Raw genomic sequence first — 27,226 nt, forward strand, 5'->3', positions numbered from 1 at the left:
TCAAATATCTTTTTTTATTTCTAAATTTTGCCTATGTACAACTACACAATCATACCAGATGATATGCACATATAGAGGTTTTACCTTTTTACATCAGCTCCAAACATAATCTAAAATTCGTGTAATTTATTGTCGAGTCGTTGGGGGTTTTTACAGGGTTTTGTCAGGAAATTCTAAAAGATTACTATTGGAAGCAGTGTGGAGCAGATATCTGTAGCTCAAACTCTAGATTCTCATAACCCTAACCAAGGTATGCTACTGTAGTTAGAAGAATTATAGTGCGACGCGCGCTACCGTAGCCACCAAGACAAAGCTTTGAGATAGCAAGCCAATCAGAATGCGAGAGTCACAGCTTTGACACCTTGATGATTTATTGTCGTTTTCTGATGGGCAGTGAAGCGCTGGCTGGCTAGTGAAGCCCATGTCAGATAACACGTTCCTCGCATTCTTATTGGCTCTCTTAAAAAAAAACTGTGAAAGTGGCCACGGTAGCACGCGTCGATCTGCAAAGACAACTAGTAGTTTATATACAGTCATCTCTAAACGTCAAATATTCTCAAAATGGTGACCACAATAACGGGAGCTGGCATTAGTTTAATAATAGTTCTATCAAGGTTCATGGTTTCGAAGTTTTAATATAGTTATGTCAGCAATGAACTTCTAAAAAGCTTACAAAATAAGATTTTCCCTATTCTATGTGTCAACTTACAAGACTTAGTTCTACCTGGAAACGTGCAGGCAATGTTTGAGTGGTATTAGCTCACCAACAATGGTTGTCAAGCCATAGTACTGATGACATACTGAGAATACAGAGTCTCTAGTCCAAGGAAGAACACAATATACAGATCTGTCAATCAGACCTGTTTCCATCCAATCCGCAGCGAGGTCCCTCCTGAGTGGGGGCAAGGCAAGTCCATTACTTCCTTGCTCTGTTCTTGGTTGTGTAAAAGGGGGCTCACCAATACTTAAAGGTCAAGTAAGGAAGCCGTCCCTTTTACTGAAGCAGTCCTTTGCTTTGATATGTAAAGTAAGTTCCTGTTGAAGAGAAATGCTGAAAACATCGTTACGACAGAGAATTTGGTTAGGCAATGATACGCAACATAAACGCTACAGCAATAATAATACGAGATTGGAATGAAGAAAGTGTTAGAGTAAGCCCGAGAAGGTAAATCGACAACAATAAAACAATAATCAAACGAAAGTGCTTATGTAGAAGCAACATAAACAACAGTTACAAGCAAAAACAACACTTACAAGTAAAAAAACAAGCAACAAGTGAAAACAGTTGCAAACAAAACAGCAACAATACCAAAAGTTACATCAACCTTCTTTTAGCTTAAATCTGTTTTAGCATGGACTTTTCTCCTGTCATAGGTTTCTACTTTCTTTAAACCTGTTATGTGTATTCATCTGCGACTTATCTATAACTGATCAGGAATAAATTGGAAAAATACCTGCGCCCTGGCTTTGTGAATTTCTAAGTTGCATTGTTTGCGTTTAATAATATAGAACGGATTGTAAAATTATCAAAATATTTGAATTAAAAAGTATTTTTGACAGATTGAACATCTTATTTTACAAACCTTAGACTCTAACAGTTCCACATAAATACAAATTATAAAGCTCTATAATATAAAAGTATTTGGCTGGCAGACAAAAATGCTGCTATCCCAAATGTTTAAGGAAATGCACCGTTGTTAGACTGGCGGATTTACAGCGCACCCGGTACCTTACATCTATGCTATGAGGCGTTGCCCTAGCAATGCCAGCCATAGTCATTCACAACCCAGTCAAGCAATTTCATACTACGCGCTAGAAGTCTTGTAAGACTCGCATACTTGTTTCAATTAAGGAATTCAAAAAAAGTTGTCATTGCAGTGTTCTGGGCGTAAATATAATGACATTTGATATGGAATATTTTGTTGAGTGAACCAACCAATAAAATCGTGTTAACCTTACAGCAGTCCATCAAAGCGATTGGTGGAATCTGAGCAATAGGAGACGCAGCATCTGTGATGTCATTACCACCACTTGAGCAATTACTCTGTATTCGATTCTACGAAAGGATCTCTTCACTTTTCCTCAAGCACTGTTTCTAGGGAATCCTCAACAGCAGGATTTCTTAGAAGTCTACCTTCAAGCAAACTTTCTAGGAAGCTCCCAACATCGGGATTTCTAGGAAGTCTTAGCCGGGATGACCTTTCAGCAAACTTTCTAGGAAGTCCTCACCAGCTGAATTTCTAGGAAGTCCTAGCCAGGATGACCTTTCCCGTAAACTTTCTAGGAAGTCCTACCGAGGAGCGTTTCTAGGAAATCCTACCAAGGAGCGTTTCTAGGAAGTCCTGTATATCGACGCCGTTCTCGCGGCACTTTTTGGCTATGGCGGTCACAGTAGAGGGGTCATCTTTACTCCGGGATACCGCAAACATCAGGTACTAGGAAGAAAAGGGAAGGGAAAGTCATGCAAATGGACAAGGTGAGGGTAACTATACAATAGAGTAATTTCTTACCCTTAAAGAGACCTTGTATGCCATACATTTGTTATTACTTTTCTTTCGAAATCGGAAGATAATTTATTGGAAGATATAAATATCCATCTTAAACATAGCTTTACACGTTATTCGCAGGCTTTGATGGAATATATCGCAATTTTTATTTCAAATCATCTAATGTAAAGGCTGCTTTCTCCCACTTGGTATTTTGCTTAGTTGACAAAACAACGGCTGACAGAGGCCATTTTCAAGAGGAAAAACGACAGATATAATTTGTGTGATAGCTTTGAATGGGGAAACTATAAGTAAATATTCTAAAATATCCCCCGCCCTAGTGATGTTTCCTGAAATATAAGTAATAGATTATGTGATTGAGCTGTCAAATTTACATCTTTCCACAGGGTGGCGGCCAAGGGCAAGGTGCCTGTACTCTGCTCATACAACTTGCGGGCCTACAAATGGAAGAATCAATAGCTGAGGGGGTGGGGAGGACCATAAAGTGAAAAATCGGCAAATGAAGGGGTATGGGGAAAGGAGGATTGCAAATCGTGGAATCAGTAACTGAGGAGGTTTGGGTAAGAAGGACTGTAAATGGAGGAATCAGTTACTAAGGGTGGTTTGGGTTTGAAGGCCTAAAAACATGGAATCAGTAACTGAGGGAGTTAGGGTAAGGAAGATTGTAAATAAAGTAATCAGTAACTATTTTGTTTTTCAATCGTCATCATCTGAGGTGAGGTAGAAAAATCTGACACAAATGGAAGAGTAAATTTCTGAGGGGGCAGGGCTGAAATTAGAAAAGCCATCAGCTGGAATTCAGGATTGGAGGTATACCTCATTACTGTGATTCCGCTGGAGCTCCAAAGATATGGCGCTGTAAATTAAACAACAAAATCAACGGCAAAACGATGCCACATCCGCCACTACAACCATCAAAGGCAAGACTTGTCCAAAACAACGCTGACACCAAATGGCAATCGGAGTATCGACATCATCAGCGAAATAATGTTATTACGAAATAACAATGAACTAAAGCAAGGTATTATATTAGACGTAAGTGACGGATAAAATGATTGGCCTAAATAGAAACGAACTTACAAAGGAACCACTCTAAAGCGGCACTATTTCAAAGCAGCCACTTAAGAAATCCCAAAGAATTTTTATTAAAAAAAGGTCTATTCAGTTATACCTCTAGTGACGCGCGCTATCTTGGCGACCAATACAAAGCTTAAAGAAAGTTACCACTAAGTATGCGAGAACCAGAGCTTTGATTGGCATGAACTTCATAACCGAAGGATTGGCTAGTAAAGCTCATGTCAATCAGATAGTGTTTCTTGCATCCTCATTGGTTTAAAGTGGTTCACTTCAGAAAATAGTCAAGGTTGCCATGGTATCGAACACTGCCCTGTAAGAGGCCAGCAACTACCAAGTGACCAGTTGTCATGATCGCAAGCGCAGAAGAAAGAGGCAAGCAAGCAAACAAAGAATAAACAAACAAACATGGGAGGTAGTAAATCAAACAACCAAGCATATAAGCACGCAATGAAACAGACAAGCGATAAATAAACATGCCAGCAAAAAACAAACAAAGAAAACACACCTGCAAGCAAACAGCCGTACAATCAAAACAAACTAATAAACAAACACAGCACAGTACATTTGCCACATGCTGGCGCAGTGGGGGTTCTCGGACAGAAACTGCACGGCAATGCGCTTTGCTTGATTAGGGCTTCCTGTAGCGATCATATGCTCACAGGCCCTGTGGAGAGAAATACATTCCAACTATTTAGAACAGAGTTATGATTATACAGCTATTAAAAAAAAACGTCCAAGATCGCTCTGCCGATCGATCTTCACTACCGCCGCAAACTCGTTAAGCGCTGTCAGAATAGCAGAACAACAGTCTTTTTTTTTTTATAAAGTCCTTAAGATAAAATAAAAATTCTGAGCAACATATTACCCATACTAGCTCACGGTCTATGGCACGTACGGCTGAGCGCTTTTGGACAACGTTTTTTGAAATAGCTGTATACTTCATGACGGAATACCATATAAATCACAACACTATGTTGACGTTTGTATATACAGTATATACAGTAAGGTTGTCGTCTATATGGCATTTAGCTATGAAGCATATACCAGAGTATGTATCATATCATGTATCATAGAGTTTACATAAAGGCAGTGGCATTTTGAGTTATTGTTATTTTTATAATCATTACCATTATCGCTATTATCAATAATACTTTTGTCATTATCATCATCATCATTATTACTTTTATCAATAATACTTTTATCATTATCATCATCATCATTATTATTACTATTCAGGGCTGCAGCTGGGGGTGAGGCACTGGGGGCACGTCCCCTCCCCCCCCCCCCCCCTCTCCCACAATATTAAAAAAAATCATAAGAAACCGGTAGGGGCGTGGCTGTGCCCCCAAATATTAACCCGCCCTTCACAAATATTCAAAGAACTGCTAAAGCACTGCTATTACCAACATCATCATCATCACTAAGCTGTCTTACTTTTGCGCCAAATGGAGGTCCTGTGGGTACCATTTGAGGTACTTATCGTAGACTAGTTGATGGCTATCCTCTGGCAAACAGCCCAGGTACAGATTGATAACCTGCAAAATTAGAAAAAAAAAAAATATATATATATATATATATATATATATATATATATATATATATAAAATGATGGTTGAAGGCTTTCATAGAAAGTGCTCAATACTCGAAAGTAGAGCGGTGTATAGTGTTGGAATCCCCTGATGAGTGGGCAACCACGAAACAGACCTGTAGGGAAACCTATGTAGTTTGTATTTTGCTCAATATATATATATATATATATATATATATATATATATATATATATATATATATATATATATATATATATATATATATAATAAGGTCTGGTTAACTTCGGTAAGCTTGAATTTTTGCATAGAGGTTACTTATGTTATGTAAATCAACATATCAAAAAGTGTTTTTTCTAATGGCTTCGTCTTCGAGATATGAGGCTTGAAGTGCAATTTTCAAATGTTCAAAGTATAAATTCTCCTCGTTTGTAGGGAGAAGTGGGGCTCTGATAAAAAATTGAGCCAACCTTGCTCGCTAATATCTAAATTTCATCCCTTCTTAATTTCTTTAAAATTTGGAATTAAGAATTTGGTCAGAGGAACTCCTTGTATGCGGAATCTTGAGCTTATATATTGAGAATTGGAAAATTTCATGCCATTTTTTTTGCTCTGTCCGCTGCACTGGATTACAATGATACTGATAAGATAGCTTGTTACTTGGGCTACTACTACAAAAATCTGCCAAGGTAGCCATGGTAAAAGGGATTTACCTTATTATGAAAACGAAAGTCCTGCCACACGTTGGAAGCAGAATGAGGGAATGCAATGCTGGTGCTAAATGAGACCAAGCATCTATTCACAAGGTCACCCAATGCCCTCAGCCCCCCAGCTGTCGACACCCCTTGCCCCGCCCTGTCACGCGTGTAGAACAGGTATTCTAGCCATATGGCCTGTGACTGCTGTCGGTCAAGTGTGCTGTGTACCGCTGTCTCGTAGCATGCACTTGCTGATAGGTTGTACTGGTGGCAGATTGGTGATGCAGAGGGGGAGAGTTCTAGGAAAAGGCTGAAAAGGGAGAAAATATAATTCTTTGAAACCGTGATACAATGATACTCAATAGAACAATCAATCAAAGGCTGGATCTCTTGCCACAATACATGCTTCATTTTCAAATAAACATAATAAGATATGGGAGATCACAGGCTTCCCACCCGGTCAGTGAAGGATTGGTGGACATACGCAAATAATTATCTACGAGTTATATCTTTATTCTCTAATTCATGACATAAACTTAGTTGGGATGTAAATGTATCCGTCTGTGGTGTTTTTCCCCCAAGCAGCTCTAGGGACTACGCTGTCTATGCAAATTATATTTCAAGGATGCCATTTGACTAACTGCTATGTCCCGATCATCGAAGGAAAGCTTAAATTGGTGTTTAAAAAAATCATTTCTAGCAGGTTTGTAATTGATGCAGGATTGCTTAAAAACTCGATTCGGGGATAGTTCCATCCCTCTCCCATCTTTTACCTGTGTCAGTGTTTTCGCACTGCTTAAAATCCGGCAGAAAATCGCGCTGAAGCTGATGTAGTCAGTATAAAGTTTCCAGCCTTGTGTCATTAACATATTTAGCATCGACACAAAATAAGAGACAAACTTATCGCTCTAAACTCTTAAAATTTAGCGTCTAGGGAAGAAAAACCAGCACAGACGGATACATTTACATCCCAACTAAGTTTTTGTTATGAATTAGAGAATTAAGATATAACTCATAGATAATTATTTGCGTGAATTCGTATGTCCATAGAAATCTTTCATTGACGCGGGTGGGAAGCCTGTGGTGAGATGATCCAGTTCACCTAACGCTATACAGAGAATACCTAATTACAAGAACGAGATGTAAAGAAAACCTACCAATATCCTAGCCAGAGGTAAACCCCCTCCTCACCCAGATCATGCACATCCACTCCAGGCTTGAGAGGTGGTGGTTTACAATCATACGGCAATGGCTGTGAAAGCAGCTTGCGGTAAAGGATAACAGGGTCAGCCCCTGCATGGTAGACAGATGGGGCTGACTCTGGCGTGGCAGATAAAGCTGGAGACGACCCCTGGTTGGAAGATGGGGTCGTCACTTGAAAGGCAGATGAAGCTGGAGACGACCCCTGGTTGGAAGATGGGGTCGTCACTTGGATGACAGATGGGGCCGACCTCTGGTTGGAAGATGGGGTGGTCACTTGGATGGCAGATTGGGCCGACCCCTGGTTGGAAGATGGGGTCATCACTTGGATGGCAGATGGGGCCGACCCCTGGTTTGAAGATGGGGTCGTCACTTGGATGACAGATAGGGCCAACCCCTGGTTGGAGGATGGGGTCGTCACTTGGATGACAGATTGGGCCGACCCCTGAATGGAAGATGGGGTCTTTACTTGGCTGACAGATGGGGCCGACCCCTGGTTGGAAGATGGGGTCGTCACTTGGATGACAGATGGGGCCGACCCCTGGTTGGAAGATGGGGTCGTCACTTGGCTGACAGATGGGGCCGACCCCTGGTTTGAAGATGGAGAAATTGCTTGGCTGGCAGATTGAGCTGTCCCATTGGTAGAAGGCAGGGCTGTCTCCTGGATGTCGGCAGTTGGCTGGCACTTTAGCTGGGCAGTCATGTGTTTGGTAGGGTGGACAGATGCCTGTGCCCCATGGGTAAACTTGGCCTGGACTGCTTGGACAAGGGACTGTATGGCTGCTTCTGGGTTACCCTGTTAACAGACATTGTTAAAGAAAACAGCACAATAACAAACTGCACATAGCATCCATTTCAGCTATTTCTGGCAAGTAAAAGAAGTGTGGTAGGGCAGTTAACAGAGAACCGCTCTGTAGTGCATCTTCCTCTCACAACAGAGTTTTAGATTTGATTCCCAGTGCCAACCTGAGTGCAGTTAGTTTTCTCTAGTTTTCCTCCACAAAAACCAACAATTCAGATAATGGCAGCAAGTATTGCATAAGATTTAGGGCATGAGCTAATAAAATTATATGTGTGTCAGCGTTTAGAAAATAAACTGCCACAGCGAGCTAGGGCAGGATACCTATTATCCTCTAAATTGTTAGACGACCACTCTCGCCCTAACACCTTTAATCCTGGTTTCAGGCCTGTAAAAATTTGAAAAAAGTCGTCTTTCCATTCCAACTGCATTTATGCGCCCTTAGTATACCATTCAGTGGGCATATTAGAATTTGAAACTATCATATGAATATTGGATATTTATGGAAAACTTGGTACCTGCTCAAGGTGGAATCGTGCCACACAGTATGACAGCCTTGCGTTAAATCCAGTTTTCTTAAGCCCCTCCTCAAACACCTTAATGGCATTCTGAGGTGTTCCTGTTGCTTCTTCAAGCGCAGCAAGGTACAGCCAAAGCTCGACCTGAGAGCTAGCACCCTGGAGAAGTCTTCGACAGATTCCCTTGGCTGAGTGGTTCCTCTCATAGGCCCGCTCAAGAGCTATTAAGTTACTGTATAATGGGAGGCACAGGGAGATTTTCTCTGGTGCAAGCTTGTTACGTACAGTACACGCCTTTAAAGCATCTGCAAAAAGAGATATGGTAAGTTTCAAGTAATGCCTTTAAGGGTGTTTTGCTTTTCGCGATACATTGTACCATATCCATTCTGGCGTGTTTGACAAAAAAATGGGTTCAAAAACACGCAACATGTTGTCGAGTGTAATGATGCGGAGAACGTTTCGCTATGTGTTACACTGTCAAAAACTTTGTACGATACAATGTATCGCGAAAAGTTTTTGTCGCATTTTATCCCTTTAAGCAGGCTATACAACGTTTTTGGGAGTAGAATAGGCCTTTGAGCTGAATGCCTTTAAACTTGTTTTCACTCCCACGTGTATCTTATACATCAGAGCACGAGAGCATCCTCCTAATCATGAAATTAGTGTCAATAAAAAGTGAGCTTTAAAATCCTTTATCGTGGCATTCAGACAATTAATGCAAAAATCAGTCACTCATACTAAGTTCAAACGTCGTATTATCCATGAGCCGTATTCAATGCACATACATGCAAAAGTAATACAATTAAACCCTAAACTTAACATTGGACCTTTTACTTGGGAACATTGGAACATTGAGGTTACCACAGCAAAGTGTGTTAACATTGGACCTTGAACATACCATTGAACATTGAGGTTGCCTCAGGGAACTGGGTTAAGGCCTCTCGTTGGTAATTGTTTTCAAATATTCATTCAAATTTAAACCTGTTTAGTAGCCCCTTTAAAGCGCGCGATCGATATACTCTGTTTGGAATAGAATCGCCAATGGTTCTATTTTGCAAATTCATAAATAAATATGGTATATTATTGATAGGCGAGGTGCGATGCACGTACAAATGAAATAGCGATTTAGGGATTTTTACAAAATCCAAAAAACTGTAGTTGCAAACCACTCCATTTTGCGTATGTTAAAAGTTAAAAATTTGCACTTTTTTATATATTTTCAAGAAATCGATTAAGTGGTCCGCTTGTCATATAAGACCTCAAGAAACTGTATTAACATTGGACCTTGAACTTACCATGGAACATTGCAAGTAGTTTCTCGCTGGGAGATGAGGTCCCTTTCCCAACTTTCCAGGGAAACACAAACACCTCCTTGTTGACCATCCGAGACGGTTGTCCATCATTGGGATCAAACCACAGCTGAGGCAGGTGGTGGAATTCAAACACGTGTATGTATGCCAACCACATCATGAGCAGGTCACTGGGTGTCAAGCTGGTGACGACGACAGGGGTATCATGATCATCGGGTGTGCCCTTACCGAGCACACACTTCAAGGTGTTGATCCCTTCTTTGAGTCGTCCGCTGTGAAGCTCAACCTGGGCAAGGTAGAGGACTGTTTCTAGCACTCGATGTGAGAGGGTGTCAGAATGGGTGTCTTTCGTATTGATGCTGCCATCTCTCTGTGACTGAGTGTCGCTTCTGGTGGATGATGACATCTTGCTGTGAGTACCCTCATTGGTAAGGAACGCGAGGAGCCGGTAGCAGACAGATCTCTTGCTTTGGTATGTAGTAGAGAAGCGAAGGTACTGCCACCATATAGAGTAAGCATCTGGCACAAACTCCAAAGCTTGCTCGAATAGCTCTTGTTGATCCTCTCGGGTGCTTTGAAGAGAATAGAGTTGAAGGTACTCAAGCCAAAGCTTCTGCATTTAGAAAAAAAAACACAAAAAAGGAATTAGGTTTGCTCAAATGACACGGTTATGGGATCAAGTTTTACACAGGGTTGATACAATATACTCCACTGTGATTTTCTAAAAAGAATCTAAAGGGGTTAAGGCAAAACCACAGAATACACGGTGGGTTACTGATATTTCAAGCATGTGTGAGGCGGATCCAAAGTGAAATTCTCGAATCCTTAGTGAAAGAGAGATTTGACCTAATACTTTATCCCTTTCTCGATTTTTTTTCCGTTTCAACCACACCTATGCAGATCGCTTGGTTTTGCTACAGCCTGTCTGTAATATTTCCACTTGGTTATGCTACAGCCTGTCTGTAATATTTCTAGTAAGACCAAATACTCTATGAAGGCAACACAGATGAACAGACACCGTGGGTATTTGAACTCTTTCCAAACATTGTTCTGTCCTGATCTTTACTCTAAAACCAAAATACTTGCCAACCAACCTCAACCTCATGGGATATCCATAACAGTATTCGAATCAAGCTTTAAAGAATGTCAATTACCCACTCCTTTGTTATTGTTTATCTTTGAAACTTCAAAATAACAATCTACGAATGATGTCTAATATGTTATTGACGATATTTGATTGGAAATATATTGGTTACTTGCTCGAATTAGCCGATGGAAATGGATGCTTTGTGTGACTCGCCATTGAGAGGGAGCATAAAATGGCGGCATTTTAATGGCCATAGATCAAGACCAATGGATACAAATCTTGCTGGACAAACCTCGGAGTTGGCATTAGCCTCCAGGCCCCGTGATAGGGTGTCTAAGGCCTGTATTAAGTTCGCCTTGCCAGCCTCCTGTAGCCTACTGGGTGAATGGACATCACTCTGCTTCTGGTTGAGCCTTAGCTGGGCAAGCTTTATCCAGAGCTCAACATCATTAGGTGTATCTTTCACAGCTGTAGCTAATGCTTCTACACAATTGTAGGCCTCAGAGAAATACCGAATTTCCTGACTAAAAGAAAAAAAAAAGAAATTAGGTATTAAATAGCCCTAAACTGCTGTCTTAAAATTCAGGGCCCGGTTCCTAGAAAGCAAATAAAGTTCATCAAATGTCCCAACAGCAATACTTATCACTGGGTAAACGCTAATCTGCTTTCTAGGAGGTTAGCCCAAAGCCTATCAACCGATCCAGAAAATATTAAAATAATAAAATATTGGCTCATTTCATAGATACTGTCAACCATAAACATGCAGACAGCGCTTAACGACATATGGGCATACGCATGCCTCAGCAAAAAAGAAAACAACAATCATAAAGATAAATCCTTTACATAACGCAATAAAAGGCTGATTTTAGTCGCGGTTTTGACTAGGTGTAAAGCAATCAAACCATAGTGTAGACAGACAGATGATGACATATCTGTTTATATAGCGGTATCTTATTTGTCCAGGAATACTAACCATTCTTCGTTAGCCTTATGAGCTGCTAGCCCACTGTGTCCTGCAATGACACCTCCCTTGATGTTCAGCACTCCTCGAGCCTTATCCGGTACATCCTCCTCAGCAGGCACATTCTTCTTGCCTTGCCGTGGTCGTACAAGCCTTCTACTTAAACTTATAGCATATGGAGGGACCAGCTTTCGTGTGTTCTTCACGTTGTTGGCCAGCAACACATAAAGCTGTTCAGAGCTGACCTTCCCTTCGTACTGCGACTTAAAGAACCCGACCAAGGTGGCCACTTTCTTCTCCAGCTCCTCGCGTGTTTTCTTGGCTTTCTCCTCTGAGAGGTAAGAAGCCAGGTCCTCGAGTGTCTCAGTTTCTGTCAGCATGTAGTCTGTGAGGTGCTGATAGGCACAATCGACATCGTTGCATACACCTTGTATGTCGTACTTGCAGAAGAGCACTTTAGGGCTGATTTTGTTGGAGTAGGATGGTGAGCTCAATAAGAGGTTCGACCTGGTGCGGAAATATGGACTAAGCCTGTGGATAACAAGTAGTTAAACGCACTTATTAGACACAAACATTTTGAGGATTTAAAAACAGATGCTGATAAATGTTGTGGTTTGAAATGCTTCTTGGTTTGAAATGCTTCTTGGTTTGAAATTGTTAAAACCAGTTTGAAAAAAATTCAAACCATGCCACATTTGTTGTAGTTTGAAATGCTTCTTGGTTTGAATTTTTTTCAAACTGGTTTTAACAATTTCAAACCAAGAAGCATTTCAAACCACAACATAAATCATTGTTGGGATGCGCTTCTCCGGCAAAACAAGCCAATTATAGCTTAAAAACATGCCAAAAGTATTGCTTGCTTTTTGTAGGTTTTTAAAATTTATCAAAGGTTTACATTGAGCATCAGCATGATACTACTAGTAAAAACTTTTTGCAGAGTTTGCTGACGTAAATCTCTCGGACTTCATTTCTTGAATCATTAGCAGACGACGAGGCGTGTATCCTATCAATCAACCAAGAGCTCACCGGTATGACTTGAAGTAAAGCAGTGTACTGTCATATGGTGTAAGCGGCACTGGAACATCAACACCACCATCACGTTCCTCTTGGGCAGACTGATTTTCTACCCTCTGGTCCAGCCACCTCAGATTCTCCAGTGAAGCAGTAGAAGCAACAATAGAGGATGTAGATGTAGACGGGTATATACACTGCATGTGTCTTTTGTGTAATGGTACAGGCGATTCTAACAAATGTTCCGGGAAAACAAGACCTTTGGACTGCTTTTCGGACTGGAGTTTGTTAACATATTCAAGTTGCTTTTCAGTGATTGCGAAATCCAACACCTCACTTTCAGTTTTATGCGATTTATCAGACATTGAATCATCTATTTCCATGGGGGAACTACTTGTTTTACTCTTAACACTATCATTTGTCCTTTCAACATCTTTCGCACCTTTTTCCGTATCATTTGATGCACTACTCGAATAATCTTGCCCCGCACTGAGGGTTCCAGGTGTTGTTGTACTGTTAATTTGAATACTTTTACCATGGGGTATATTAGAATTTGTACTGGAGGAGTCACTGTTCCTACCATAGTCCCGCAATTTGGCAGCAAGTTCTTTTTCAAGTATCTGAAGACGAGCTTTCTCCTGGGCGATTCTCTCCGCAATGACCTGTTTACGAGTAGTCTTCGATGGGCTGTCTAGCCTTGCACGTTTTGTAGAGCTCTAAAATGGGTATTGAGAGAGACTTGAGTTGATATGTGTCGACAGTAGAGTCACTTTATGTGATATAATAGATTACACACATGGGATCTAGTTGCCGTACTCTATAAGTAAACTTGCAACCTGTAACGTACTGAAACCTAGAAGTGTATTCCCTTTCTATTTCTTCCAATTAATAGATAATTTAAACAAGCTTTTCGAAATAACATTTTACATTTAGCAGTGTGAGTGTCCTTTTAATGTTCAGAAGACAGTACCGCATATACAGTAGATCTAATTTATGTGAGCCATAGTGCACTGTGTTACACAGTTTTCAATATCCACCAACAAACAATACCTGATCTGAGAGTGCTCCTTCAGCCGCTCCATGCCCTCTCTTGGCTGCACTTGTCCGCTGATCCGTCACACTTAGATTCTCGACATCAACACCCCCCGTGGAACATAGTCCAGGGTTTATTCTTGCAGCAGACACTAGACTCTTGGCACGGAGATACTCCTCTTCAGCATTGCTGATCACAACAGTCTTCTTTCTGATCCTTTCTTTTACAACTGTAGCCTAGATAATAAGGAATTAAATATTGTAATTTATTGACAGCCCTCTAAAAATGTTTAGTTGAATATTGTTCAGTGCAGTTGAACCCTAAGTAAGTTTTAAAACTTCCTGAACATAACAGCCTGCTCCTTTGTGTGTTATTATGCAATGCAATGCAATGCCATGCGATGCAAATGTAATGTAACGCAACGCAATGTACTAACTTCCACCAGTTATACTGGTGCGGAAGACACAACAGAGCATGAGTTACAGTATCATGCCACTCTCCACATTACAGTACCTTTGCATGAAGTCGTTTCACAATGTTTTTGCTGCTCGAAGCTGCTGATTCAAGGACCTCAAGCTGCTCCCGCAATTTCTTGATTCGCAACTCCTGGTTTTCCAGAAGACTTGTTTTCTTGGTCATAAGAGTGGTAAGCTTAGTAAGCAAAGCCCGATCATCTTCCAAGAGCTTTCTGTAGTAATGGAATGGAATCAAATGCTAGGATTAGAAAAGGGTAAAGATCAACAAAATACTCAATCAAAAAAGAAACACTCAAAAAAGGCAAGAGCACCGAAGTGATAATGGTATCACAGTTAGATAAAGACGAGACGAGACGAGACGAGACGAGACGAGACGAGACGAGACGAGACGAGACGAGACGAGACGAGACGAGACGAGACGAGACGAGACGAGACGAGACGAGACGAGACGAGACGAGACGAGACGAGACGAGACGAGACGAGACGAGACGAGACGAGACGAGACAAGACAAGACAAGACAAGGAAAGAAAAGAAAAGGAAAGGAATGAGGCTTGAGGAGTGTATGTATATGGTGTGCTTATGTGCATAAGGCTGCAAGAGTAAAGAGGCGCAAGCCTTTCATAGTACTATTGTAGAATGTGTAAAAAATCTGGCCCCTACATATTACTTGATAAGGACATTGAGCCAGATCCTGTATTTGGGGACGTAGAAGAACCACTGGGGATGCTGTTCCGTGGAACCATCTTCAGTGCCTCTGCTTACACACAAACCCATACTCAATATTGTAAACTCCATACTCCAGCAGTCCAGCAAGGTCTGTTCCAAGTGGAGTACTTAAAGTGCATTTACTTAACTTAAACATACCTATGTTTTTCAAGGTTCTGTTCAGAATTCTGGGCTTTCTCCCTCAGCTTTGCCATGGCGCTGCTCTCCTCCCTCTCATCAGCCCTCTCATCGGCTGTTCCTTCACTAGATAATGGCTCCCCTAGGGGTGTAAGAAATTACACATATCACGAGCACTACAACTGTTGGCAGTCATTCTTGATGCCACCAACCTCATCACCATTATAACATGCTAAACATGTAGAACTATAGTGTAAATTAGTTGTACATTGTAGTTAGGGAACAAATTGAAAATAACTAAAAAGACGGCAGATTAGGTAAGATTACTTATATTTAATTTATGTGAAATAGTAAATGTTTGCTTTGGCGCCTAATTTGATTTCATTTCATTACTTGATCTAATGGGGCGTTATTCAAAGTCAAAGTATGGCAATTTGGCGAGCTGTTTACAAATTGTTTTGTGTCTGGTTCAGTGTAAGCGTCTATCTGTAAGTTCCAAGAAATTGAACGATTGCTCAAGGTCAGAGGTATAGTGTGGCAATGAATTAAATGATTTAATGGGGGCGTTTTTCAAGAGGGGGTGCTCATTGAAGTGGAGTGCTCGTTTCCATCCTTTAACATCAGTGTCAGACGAGATTCAACAAAGGACATGGAAGAAAGGCACTTTGTTATAATATTTATGCCTTAGATGAGGAGGGGGGCTCATTCAAGAACGAATATACAGTAAATGATTCACCACCAGATGGTGTACTTGCGAAAGCTAGCATAAGCAAGTCCGTTACAAAACAATCCAGGAGTTGAAAAGGGGAAAAACTACATAAACTAACTTTTTTATTATCGTCGTCGTCGTCGTCGTCGTCGTCGTCATCATCATCATCATCATCATCATCATTATTATTATTATTGTCATTACATACTGTACCTTTCTCTTGATTGACGTCTGTAAGAGGAAGTCTCCTTTTCCCTTCACGCTGAGCCAGTTGCTCTTTAAGCAGGCGGTACTCAGCTTTCCTATCCTCCGACAGGTGATTGAGTGCATCGGGTGTCTTGGGTACGGCACTCATAGGCTCCTCCTCTTGTTTAGAACGAGTGTTAGCTTGCTTGGTATGGGAAATGGATTGCACCTTGGATTTCTGAAAGAAAAAGAACTCAAGGGTGTGACTTGGAATACACTTTTACTTGCTAACCTGAGGTACAATAAGCTTAAAGGTGCATTGTCGACAGTTTACTTCTGGAGGGCCAACAGTTACCTCAACCGTTAAGAAACAAAAGAATCTATTAGAATCCGTGCTACTTAACAGGCCACCCGCTCTAAATTATCAATCACATCCTTAAAAGAAACGCCCAGTAGATACGCTGCTTACACAATTTTCAAAATTTTCCGCATTTTCTTGAGATTTTTCCGAAGATTGTTACACAATAGTCTGGAATTAAACTGGTGACAATGCGGCTTTAAAATCTCTAAGCTAGGAATTGTAGAAAATTGTTGGAAAGAATGAAATGCTGTTTATCAATCACTAAGTTTTGAAAAGTATTTAAACACATACACATGTATCATACAGTATCAACACATTTAGAAAAGAATTAGTTTTCGAAGTTTGGAATAGTCATGTAGTAACGCAGTGGTATAAAGGGGCATCACTTTTTAGAAGAAAAAAATACTAAAAAAACTGTACTAACCTCTACTGATTGTCGAGCTTGCTTGATCATCTGATCTAGGCTGCCAAAAAATCCCCACCCACTCCCCCCTGGGGGCTGTTGTTTGTAGGCTTCATCTTCATCAGAGTCATCAGAGTCTTGCCCAAGTTGTATTACCACTGGTTTATGGGTAGGCGGAGCATACATCATTGGCTGGGGTTGCTAGAATCAATCAAGATTTTTACACTTAAGGCACATATTCTACTATAATCATAGTGTAGTACCTCATTTCATACATTACATTCTTGATTAAACTCAAAGTGTCTTCATCGAGTTGTATTACCACTGGTTTATGGGTAGGAGGAGCTATTGCTATTTTGCCATTCAATCATATTCTCTGGTCTCATTAAAAAAATGTACCTTTCTGCTTGTAGCTTTTGTGCTGTTTCTATTACTGCTATCTTTCTGCTTGTTATTTTGTGGTTTTAATGATGCTGTTGTTGTTGCTGGTTGAGACGGTTGATCTGCAGTTTCACTATTTTCGTCCTGTGATAAAAGAAAATAGACTACTTAGGGTAGTACACTACAATCAAACAATAGAATGCGAAAATTACAATCTTTATTAACATAAACATTTCTATGAGCTTCCTATTGCGTTCTGATGTGCACTGAAACGCACTTGCCACATTTGTTGGCTAGTGAAGTTCATAATAAATCTCATAGCAAGTTTCAGATATAAATAAGGTACAATCTTTTTTATTAGCCACATAGCTTCCTAAAACTGTTAAGGTTGCCAAGGTTGTACAAATCTTAAAATGCAAAAGCAAGTGTCCCATCTATAACCAACAAAGGTATATTATGTTTAGTTCAAATTATAGATGGAAACATATCAATACAAGCATGGTTTTAATTTTGGACAATGACATTGAATTTAAGTAAAGATGTTTCTGGAAAACAGAGAGCAATTAAAAAAAGGATAAGAAGAAGGGGATTTTTAACTTTCCCCAATACTTGCAGTTTTCTATTATTATTTGATGTGATTCAAAAGGTATTGTAAATATTATTTCATTGGGTAAGAGTAAAAGTCTAAGCAAAGCTCCTTGTTATCAGTCACCTAGGAGCATGCTCACTTAAGCTACCTCATAACTTAGTCTTCTCAACAACAAAAACAGCAATATGAGAAATCACAGAAAAAAAAATTGCAATAAAAAAGCCTTGCCTCACATTCGCTTAAATTAGGATGAATAAAAAAAAAATTAATTGAGATACTGTAGGTTATTAGACAGCCCCTACAAGGAGTTTTAAGTCAGGTGGTACCTTGCTTAGGGTAGTTTTGGCTGCCCTTTTCTTGGCCACAGATTTTAACAGGAGCTCTCTCAGCAAAGAAGCTTCATCGTTATCATCATCATCATCATCACCCTGGGGTTCTGATGCCCGGCTCAATTCATGTTGTTCTATTTCTGATTCTTGGGCATCTCTTTGTTGATCAGCTTTGAGTGTGCTGCTCTCTGATGGATCTTGCGGCTGGTGGGCATTTGAGGCCCATTCGGTGTACATCTACAATAGAAATAGAGTTTAAAGTAACAACACAGGTCATTGGGCACAGTGGCGGATCCAGGGGGAACATGTGCCATTATATTCATTCAGTGCAGCAGTATCTGTGATTACTGTACTTGGCTACTAATGTGAGATGAGTCCTTCAGAAAAAAAAACAATTTTAGGGTCATCTGTTCAAGAATAAAAAGGCAGACAGCTGTGGAAAACATTCAGGTCTATACAATTTTACAGTGAAGTTTACACCTTACAGAGGACAGCTCAGGTAATATGTATCACCTGAGGAATATCTGGGGAATGAATACAGTAAAACCTGTCTATTAAGACCACCCAAGGGACCGGGCTTAGGTGGTCTTAATAGACAGGTGGTCTTAGTAGAGAGGTTCACTTGCTGACCACTTTTCTCCAATTTTCAATTTTGACGAAAATACAAAAAACTGTAATTGCATATTCAAGGTTTATTTCGATCTGAAAGTTAGACATGGGCAACCTGTGTAATCATATTAAGGCATACTTTTCTTGTAATCATGTATGCATGATTTACCCTGTCGCAGCATCTGATCATACTGAAACTAGATGTAACATTTGGTGGTTTGATGGGCGGATCTAGAGGATTTACATGTACATCTGCTTCAGCTCTAGTCATACTAGAAGCAATACTTGCTGCTTTCATGGGTGGATCTAAAGGGGGTTCACACTCCATTTCTGTGGACGAAAAAACATCACCCACACTGCAGGAGCTTACAGCTGTACTCCCTGAGGTTTTATCTGCATGTACTGTTGATTTGAAAAAAATCAGTAAAGTTCTTCTGCTTGACAAATTTCGCTTTCACTAATTCAGATGTTTAATTGTCCTCAAGTTCAGAAGATATGGGAAAGATTCCAGTCATATTCTTCTCTAGAGAAAACAGTTTTAACTGCTGGGCCCAATATAGTGCGGTTTTTGCTTCTTTAATCACTGACATAGGTTCAAGTGACCCACTGCCATCGCTGGTTTCATCACACTCCTCGTCATCATCCGCGGTTTCTGGTACACTGTCTTTATCCAAAACATGTTCCTGAATAACCTCAGGTACCCAGTTTTCATTATCATCGTCCTCAGTTGGCACCTGGTCGTCATGGTGAACAAAATCGTCATCAGTTAATGGCTCAGTTATGTTCAAGCCAGTTGCAACTGTTTCAATTAAGTGTTGAAGATCGGGTTCGGCAGCATTTTGAGCGTCTTGGACCAGTCTGTCATCAGTTAGCAACGACCTAGGGTACCCTGCGTGTGTAAAACAGTTGGTAACTGTCTCAGGCTTTATTTGACGTAAAGCTCAAGCAATCCACATGCAGCAATCAAGCACATCTACCTTACGAGCAACAGAGCAGGCATCAGGAAATTCAGCTTCATTGATAGCTGAGACAACTTTTTCTAGCAATTTCTTGCGATAGAATGCTTTCAAGTTCTTGATAATTCCCTGATCAAGAGGTTGTAATCGAGATGTTGTGTTGGGAGGATAAAATACAACTTTGATGTTTGTCAATTCTATATCCTTCACATGTGATGGAGCATTGTCCTCAAACAACAGAATCTTCCTGTTTTGTAACCTCATCTGTCGATCTAAATCAAGAATGTGCTCGGTATAAAGAGGGGATGTCATCCAAGCTTTTCGATTGTACTTGTATACCACAGGGAGTGAGTTTTTTTATCAAGATTCTTGAAACATCTAGGATTTTCAGACTTTCCTATAATCCAAGTCTTTGTGAATTCTCCCGTCATATTGCATGTTAATACAGCTGTCAGTCGCTCTTTTGAGTGTTTACCACCATGACAGTCAGCGCCACGAACAACAAGAGATCGATCTGGTAGTGCGCGATAGTACATCCCTGTTTCATCCATGTTAAAAATGTCTTCTGCACGGTATCCCTCGCACAAAGCTTCAAGTCTTGACTGCCACTCATCGACTGTCTCGGTAGGAACACTGCTGCTTTCTCCCGATAAAACACTACAGTGAATGTTTTTGCGACACTTAAATTATTCCAGCCATCCATTGGATGCTTTAAAGTCACCGATTCCAAACGTTTCAGCATATTTCAGGGCTTGTGCTTGTATCATTGGGCCTGTAATGGGGATGTTCATTGCCCGACATCTAGTAAACCATTCCCATATAGCGTCATTGATGCGGTCATTAGGTGCAGATACGAAGCTTCTTTTCTCAGAGTTTGAATTCTGCTCAAATGCCACTTCAATTGCACGTTTTTTCTTAATGATGTTCGATATTTGAGTCTTACTAACTTTAAACTGATCAGCAAGCTTTCGTTGACTCGCGCCACCAGCTGCTAGCTTCAAAACCTTTTTCTTCAGTGAGAGCTCAATCCTAGCTTGTTTACTCGCCATCTTGACTCAAAGGCCGGGCTCAAAGGTGACTTGAGGACGCGAGCGTGCTCAGGGTCACGTGTGACCTTTAGAGAGGGAGGTCACTTAAATATGTATGGGAGGTAATTTTTACCAGGGAGGTCACTTTTAGAGATCACTAGCAGTCATGAACCAGAAATCGCGGATGATTTTGTCAGTCAGTGGATTAAGTGGTCTTAATAGACAGGTCACTTTTAGGTCAAGGGACCTAAAAAAGTGGTCTTAATCCCTAATAGACAGGTGGTCTTAGTACACAGGTTGAAAGTCCTATACTTTACATGTAAATTTTCACGGGACCGGAGAAAAGTGGTCTTTATAGCCAGGTGGTCTGAGTACGCAGGTGGTCTTAAGGACAGGTTTTACTGTAAATACAAAACGCCCAAATAGGAGTTTGTGAACCAGAAGAATGAATACAATACCAAAAACTGGAATTCAACTCTGCCAAATTTTCGTCTCTTCAGGGCAGACTCTGAGTTTGAACTGTTTTTATATTACATGATTCCTGATCTCGCTAAATTAGCTAATATCTGTAAAAATACAGCAAATAAGTAATATCACTGAAGATATCATAGCATCTTAACTGGACCATTCCTTACCAATTGTCCGGGTGGATAGAACCCATACAAATTTGGAGGCATCTGCAAAAGAAAAATATTAGCTATGTTTTAGTTTGTGTCCAAATATCACTTGCAAACCTATACCCTTTCATGTATTACACATGAGAAGTTTTCGGGACCAGGATGTTGCATTTTGAGACCATGCTAAGAAAATAGACAATTTCAGGAAAAAAAAACAGTCTTGCACCCTGCTCTCCTAAAAATTAACATTCAATAGATTGACAAAGTCAAAAATTTCTCTGCACACTAAGAGATGTAATGTAGCCTGTGCTAAGATCTTGCTTGTGCACCCTTCTACAAGTTTCTCCTCTATCGTAAATCTAAGGGTACCTGTTACTGTATGTGATAAAATTTACTTTAGTACTTCAATGATATCAAATAGACCATTCTCATGATGTTGTGCGCACATCCAAAAAGCAGCAGATTGGTGGGCCACAAAATGAGGACGAAAGGGAATTCAACTTTAAAACTCTATGAAAGAAGCACTCTGACAGCATTTTCTATAGCTTCATCTGTAAAGTCCACTTTGTACGCCATTTTAGATCAGCGGTGGCTTGCTAGTCTGACATTTTGGATGCGCACGCAACAATGAAAACTATACCGAAGAAACGAGGTTATAGGTTCTTGATTGTGTCGTCTTTTGTGGAATGTGGGTTACCTGTGTTGCAAGAGTTTGGGATGGGTACAAAGGATCATAAGACTGGATTTCCCCTGGGGGAGGTGGTGGTGGGAAACTGTCTCCAGCTTGCTCTATAAGGGGTAACTCTGGACCATCTGTTGAGAAAGTTGAATATCAGAAATAAAAGACACAACTTGGAGCAAAGCCCAGCTTGGACCACAGTCACTTGAAGGTGACCTTAGATGTGGCAACACAACAGCTTAAGTAGCCTAAAGGTAAAAATCTCTACTTTAGCAAAGTTTTACCAAACAAATGTCCCTGTTCTAGCAAGAAACTGAAAATTGGTCCTTTCATGTTACATTGATTTTGATTTTATATCAGACATTGATTAATATATCGGACATTGAGTAATATATCAGACAATGATTAATAATTGGACATTGATTAATATATCTGACATTGATTAATATATTGAACATTGATTAATATATCAGACATTAATTAATACATATATCAGACATTGATTAATACATCACACAGATGGACACCGCTAACCTCCAGTGTCACTCTCCACATCCATAGGCGCCTCAAGATAATCATCCTGGTCGAAGGCAGCAACATTTTTCCGCCGCCCAGGGGAGGGTCCCCTGTCCCGGTTTACTGAGCGGGCCTTTCGCCACTGCTTAAGTCGCTCTCTTCGCTTTTTCTGCCTCTCAGCTGCATCACTATGAAGCAATAGAATAGAGCCTCTGTAAGACACCATTTTGCATCCTAGCTAAATATCCAGTGAGAGAAATAATCCATTTCCACTGTTTGTTTTTTAGAAAGATTTTTTAGATGACTACAGCATTCCAAATTTTTATCCCATAGTTAGGCAATAACAAAGGTTTTGCTGACAGGAGCTCTTTAATAATGAATTAAAGTAGTTGGATCTGTAAGAGAATCCTTAGAAGAATTGAATGACACTGTTTTGCAGGAAGGCTGTGAAAACCCACATTTACATCACACTACATAACAGCTATTTAAAATTTTACCAAGAATGCAATTACCGAGAAATCCAAATTTGATATAAATAAGTATACTTTTCAGCAAAAATCAAGGGTAAGTACGCAGCTGCTTTGTCTCCTATTATCTTTGTTCTACAAAGGAGTTCTTTTGTCTCTATTTTTCTTGTTCCTTGTGTCGAGGTGCGGATATTGTTCATTTGCCCAATCAAATTGCAGCTTGTAAGAGCTGCGTACTGACCCAAAATCAAACCAAATACAATTTTTCTAAATGCAACTATGAACAACCTATTGGATGGTGAAGCAGAAAATGCCAGAAAGAGAGGAAAATCAACACAGAAAAATTGCAAGCCTTCAGTGTATTTCGAGAATCGGCTCTGGGTAAAAAAACAGAGATAATTCTCAGAGCATATTAAGCAAAGCTACTCTGTTTTTAATAAGGTGTAACTACATACAACTTTTACCATGTTGGCAAATTTCAACTTATATGCAGACCACCTACTTTTCAACAGACATTGCATCAGTTGAACTAACCCTTCTCTCATCTGTGAAGAGGCCATGTCATCTAGAGGCGTCACAGCCAGAGTAAGCAGCTTTTCCTCCAGCTCACTGTGAGCATCAACAGGTGGTACACTCTGTGGTGCAGATGATTCAGTGTCATCATCCTTACGTTTATAAGACCACCATCTCATCTCTGCCTTTCTATTCCGCCTTCTTGCTCGTCTCCGCTTACGCCGAGCTGTCACACTCTGATTCTTGATTTGTACCTTGATCTTAGGCAGAGTGCTAGGATTATCACTAGCGATTGTAGCATTAGCACAAGAGTCTGTAACACTTGGGGCTTGCATTACTTCGGTCACACCGCCATCTGATTTACTCTCTTTTTGGCTTAGTTCCTTGAGTGATGGTATATGTGGCCTAAGGGGACGAATTTTGAATGGGGCAAAAGCCTTTGGTTTCTCTTGTTTTCTCTCAGCATCACGACTATCACCATCACCTATCTCAAAATCATCATCTTCATTATTATTATTCCCCTGATCTTTCCTTCGTAAGTCTTCAACTGGTATGTCCACATAGCTATCGTCAATTACCTCTTCATCTAAAGCAGCTTGTTCCTGTTTCTCTAAGGCTTCTAGCTGTTGCTGGATTAGTTTGTGCCGTTCTAGCAATAGATCAAAGTCATCAGTATCTCCTTTAGAAGGGGACTCTTTCTCTTCTGGTGGAGTGATTTGACGTGACCGCATCAGAGGTGGTGCTGGTGGTCGCAATGGAAGCTGAGGGGGTGAGACTAAACCAAGTTAAGAAATCAACATCTAAAAGTGAAAATCGCTGTCACACAAAAAGGCTAAAAAAAAAACAATAAAAAAGTCAATTCCGTCCATTCCCTAAGACATACATTAAAATGGTATTGAAAATGAAAAATGCAAATTTAATACCATAATGGACAAAAATAATGACTCTTTTTTAGCAGCGTTGCCTGAACCGTTTTGCATGACTTAAGGCCAAATATTGTGTACATTTCCTCAGATATTAGTTATCAACATTCCATAAATTTAAAGGATTTTTTTTCTTTTGTTAGTTGTCTGGGGTCATAACAAAATTTAAAAATAATCACATTCTTCATAATTCAACAAAAAGATCTGTTTATATATTTTATTTGGCCTATATACAGCCATTCTGATGTCACTATTACTTTCAGTGAAAAGAAATAGCTACATATTTAAATTTACTGTGAAAAGAAGCTTAACTTAGAAATGTCTATTTAGCTGGACATTCCAGGGGCGTGTCTAGAGAAAAACGCAGGGTGGAGTCCAGAGTAGTTATTCACTGACCACACAGGGGTTTCATTTAGGCTTGGTGGCTGGCGGGACCCCCAGCTACTATTTTTATGTTGATTTTAGTTTTATTTGAACAAATAAAATAAAGTAGCTTCCACCTCCAAATTACCAATCTCCGCCACCTATCTGAAACTTAATGAGACCCCTGCCACAGATCTATAGGGGACTTGCCCTAAGAGATCATGTGACTGTTTGGGTGGCAACCTAGTGCTCAGCAAAATAACAGCAACAAAAAGCAACTTTTGTGTTTCATTTAATTATTTTTTCATTGTTCTCTGGTGCAGTTATTTCTGTTTTTTTTTAATTGATTATTTTGGTTTAAATTTGCCACCCAGGAAGGTCACATGATCTCTTAGTTTAAGTGCCCTATCAAGTTCAAATCAGCATCTTTAACTCTGATAATAGGTCACTATATTCTCAGAGTTAAAGATGCTGATTTGAACTTGATAGGGCACTTAAACTAAGAGATCATGTGACCTTCCTGGGTGGCAAATTCAAACCAAAATAATCAATAAAAAAAAAGATAAAAAAAATAACAGGTTACTATATTGGGGAGGGGGGAGAAAGGGGGAGGGATGGGAGGTTGGAGCTGGAAAAAAGGGAGACTAAAGTTGTAAATTGAAATGCAATTTACAAGTTAAAAAAAAGTCTATAATCTATTAATGTAAAGGAAATAATAAATGAAAAACCTTGTAAAAATGGAAAAATGTGTAACAAAAATGTAAAAACAATCATAGAAAATCTCCAATAAAAAGTATATATTAAAAAAAAGGTCACTATATTCATCTAGAAACTTTTTTCTTTCCAAATACATAAATAAAACTGACAGTCTTCTTGATTACTGTACGAACGAAAAGGTCAACTGGACTCCAGCTCTTCTCATCACAAGCGGTGTTGGGTCCAGACAGCCCTCAGACACCCCTCCAGACCCCTGCCCTCAGACACCCCTCCAGACCCCTGCCCTCAGACACCCCTCCAGACCCCTGCCCTCAGACACCCCTCCAGACCCCTGCCCTCAGACACCCCTCCAGACCCCTGCCCTCAGACACCCCTCCAGACCCCTGCCCCCAGGCACCCCTCCAGACCCCTGCCCTCAGACACCCCTCAAGACCCCTGCCCTCAGACACCCCTCAAGACCCCTGCCTCCAGCCACTTCGAGATCAGCCAAATGAAATAAGAAACTCTGAATAGGAGGACTAATTATCAGAGGGCATTCTTAAAAATGACTTTTTGTGAGTTTTTTTTTACTGAATCAAACAGGATATGAACTTCTGTCAGGTAAAATGGTTCTGTTTTCCGGAAAAGAAAACCTGCAAAAGTACAGTTGTAGTTATAAGAATTTTACAATAAGGATAAGACTATACATGATAGAACTTGCCCAAACTGAACTCACAGACAAGGGATACATGTACAGGAATGACTAACAAGTATACTCCTCATACAATTCTTATAAAACCCCAACGCAAGTTGCTTTCACATAAACGGACAAAAATTGTAATTCCCAGTTTAGTTTCGTTTATGCGAATTTCGGATTTACCAAAAAAAGGGCATTTGAATTTATCATATGTAGCATCAGTACAAAACCTCCAAGCAGCAAACATACGTGAAAACAGAACATGAAGGATACACTTAGGAGGTCCACGCTGAATCCAGGACCCGTTGTTTGGTCTATCAAAATGCCCTGGCGCGGATCTGTTACCACTCGGTCCATGACCTCGAAATGACGGCCGAACTCGCATTCTCGGAGGCCCCCAATCTCGCTCTTCCATAGGTCTAACTTGGGGAATATCCCCTTTTCTCCGTGTAGGAATCCAAGGAGGACCATTGTCTCTAATATCACGAGAATTTCTGTGATTTTGATTCAGATAACTCCGTGAATAAGTCGGGAGGTTTGGGGATCTTGGAGTCGCGGCTTCGTGTTTTTGTCCATTTTGTGTCGTTTTCTTGGGCTCTTCGTCGCTTTCAATCTCACCATCTTCTAGATCGTTGATTTCTCCATCTTCGAGCTCTGTAGAGTTTGTTTCAGTAGCCATCCTAGCTGTTATTTTTGTCCGTTTATCTTACGTTTTATAAAAACCTTCCCTGATCCAAGCCATATTTCCTGTTTCAGTCATAGATTACCCGGCATGCACTGCTCCACTAGTCCCTAGCACACTCCCTGTCAATAGTACCACAGGGACGCCAAATATAATAACAGCAAGTCATCAAAAGCTTTCTTTTTTTTAAGCAGTCTTTTTGTGTCCTTTTTTCTAATTTAATAATTCGGTACGAACAAAAAAATGGTTGCTTGAAAAAATTCATGAAGTCTCTTTATTGAAATTAAGCGTCGTAGTTGATACAGGAAAATGAAGCAATGAATTAGAAGAATCAATACTATAGAATTAAAATATTACATGCATCATGAAGTGGGCTAAGCGATCGACACGTTATTCTTTTTCATTATTTTTATACAAGATGAGTATGACCAGGTTATGAGATGTTCAAATGGTG

The 27,226-nt window shown here is 40.2% G+C and overlaps 2 protein-coding genes across 5 annotated transcripts; both read right to left on the reverse strand.

The window, feature by feature from the left end:
- LOC5501089 (zinc finger C3H1 domain-containing protein) lies at nucleotides 1-26,878 on the reverse strand. Of its 4 annotated transcripts, XM_048722430.1 has the most exons (25): nucleotides 26,364-26,878; nucleotides 23,433-24,186; nucleotides 22,450-22,619; nucleotides 21,934-22,049; nucleotides 21,255-21,296; nucleotides 18,024-18,263; nucleotides 17,127-17,252; nucleotides 16,749-16,928; nucleotides 15,991-16,201; nucleotides 15,090-15,210; nucleotides 14,262-14,436; nucleotides 13,766-13,984; nucleotides 12,731-13,431; nucleotides 11,717-12,235; nucleotides 11,036-11,267; nucleotides 9,642-10,269; nucleotides 8,347-8,651; nucleotides 7,377-7,825; nucleotides 6,987-7,232; nucleotides 5,845-6,139; nucleotides 5,019-5,119; nucleotides 4,147-4,248; nucleotides 3,324-3,363; nucleotides 2,882-2,944; nucleotides 1-2,435 (listed from the first exon to the last, which is right to left on the reverse strand). In XM_048722430.1, the coding sequence occupies exons 1-25, from the start codon at nucleotides 26,767-26,769 to the stop codon at nucleotides 2,307-2,309; spliced, it is 6,570 nt and encodes a 2,189-aa protein (XP_048578387.1). In that variant the 5' UTR covers nucleotides 26,770-26,878; the 3' UTR covers nucleotides 1-2,306. The 4 variants fall into 4 exon arrangements, with proteins under 4 accessions (XP_048578387.1, XP_048578386.1, XP_048578388.1 ...); XM_048722429.1 differs by having other exon boundaries at nucleotides 6,987-7,825; XM_048722431.1 differs by lacking the exon at nucleotides 26,364-26,878 and having other exon boundaries at nucleotides 6,987-7,825; nucleotides 23,401-23,538.
- LOC116607669 (tigger transposable element-derived protein 6-like) lies at nucleotides 19,109-21,243 on the reverse strand. The gene is given in 2 exon segments (XM_032369226.2): nucleotides 19,109-19,939; nucleotides 19,942-21,243. Coding segments are annotated over 2 exon segments (564 nt in total). The 5' UTR covers nucleotides 20,143-21,243; the 3' UTR covers nucleotides 19,109-19,576.
- Nucleotides 26,879-27,226: the final 348 nt, after the last annotated feature.

The sequence above is a fragment of the Nematostella vectensis genome, chromosome 15 (assembly GCF_932526225.1).
Source record: "Nematostella vectensis chromosome 15, jaNemVect1.1, whole genome shotgun sequence".
Classification (NCBI taxonomy): Eukaryota; Metazoa; Cnidaria; class Anthozoa; order Actiniaria; family Edwardsiidae; genus Nematostella; species Nematostella vectensis.

Bases quoted from the DNA above. Each gene is read 5' to 3' on its own strand.
- LOC5501089 (XM_048722429.1), bottom strand. From the start codon at position 26,769: ATGGCTACTGAAACAAACTCTACAGAGCTCGAAGATGGAGAAATCAAC. The intron at 14,437-15,089 runs GTATGTTTAAGT...CCATTACTACAG, and splicing joins CAGAACCTTGAAAAACATAG to AAAGCTCTTGGAAGATGATC. The intron at 5,120-5,844 runs GTAAATCCCTTT...CTAATTTTGCAG, and splicing joins ACTTTCGTTTTCATAATAAG to GTTATCAATCTGTACCTGGG.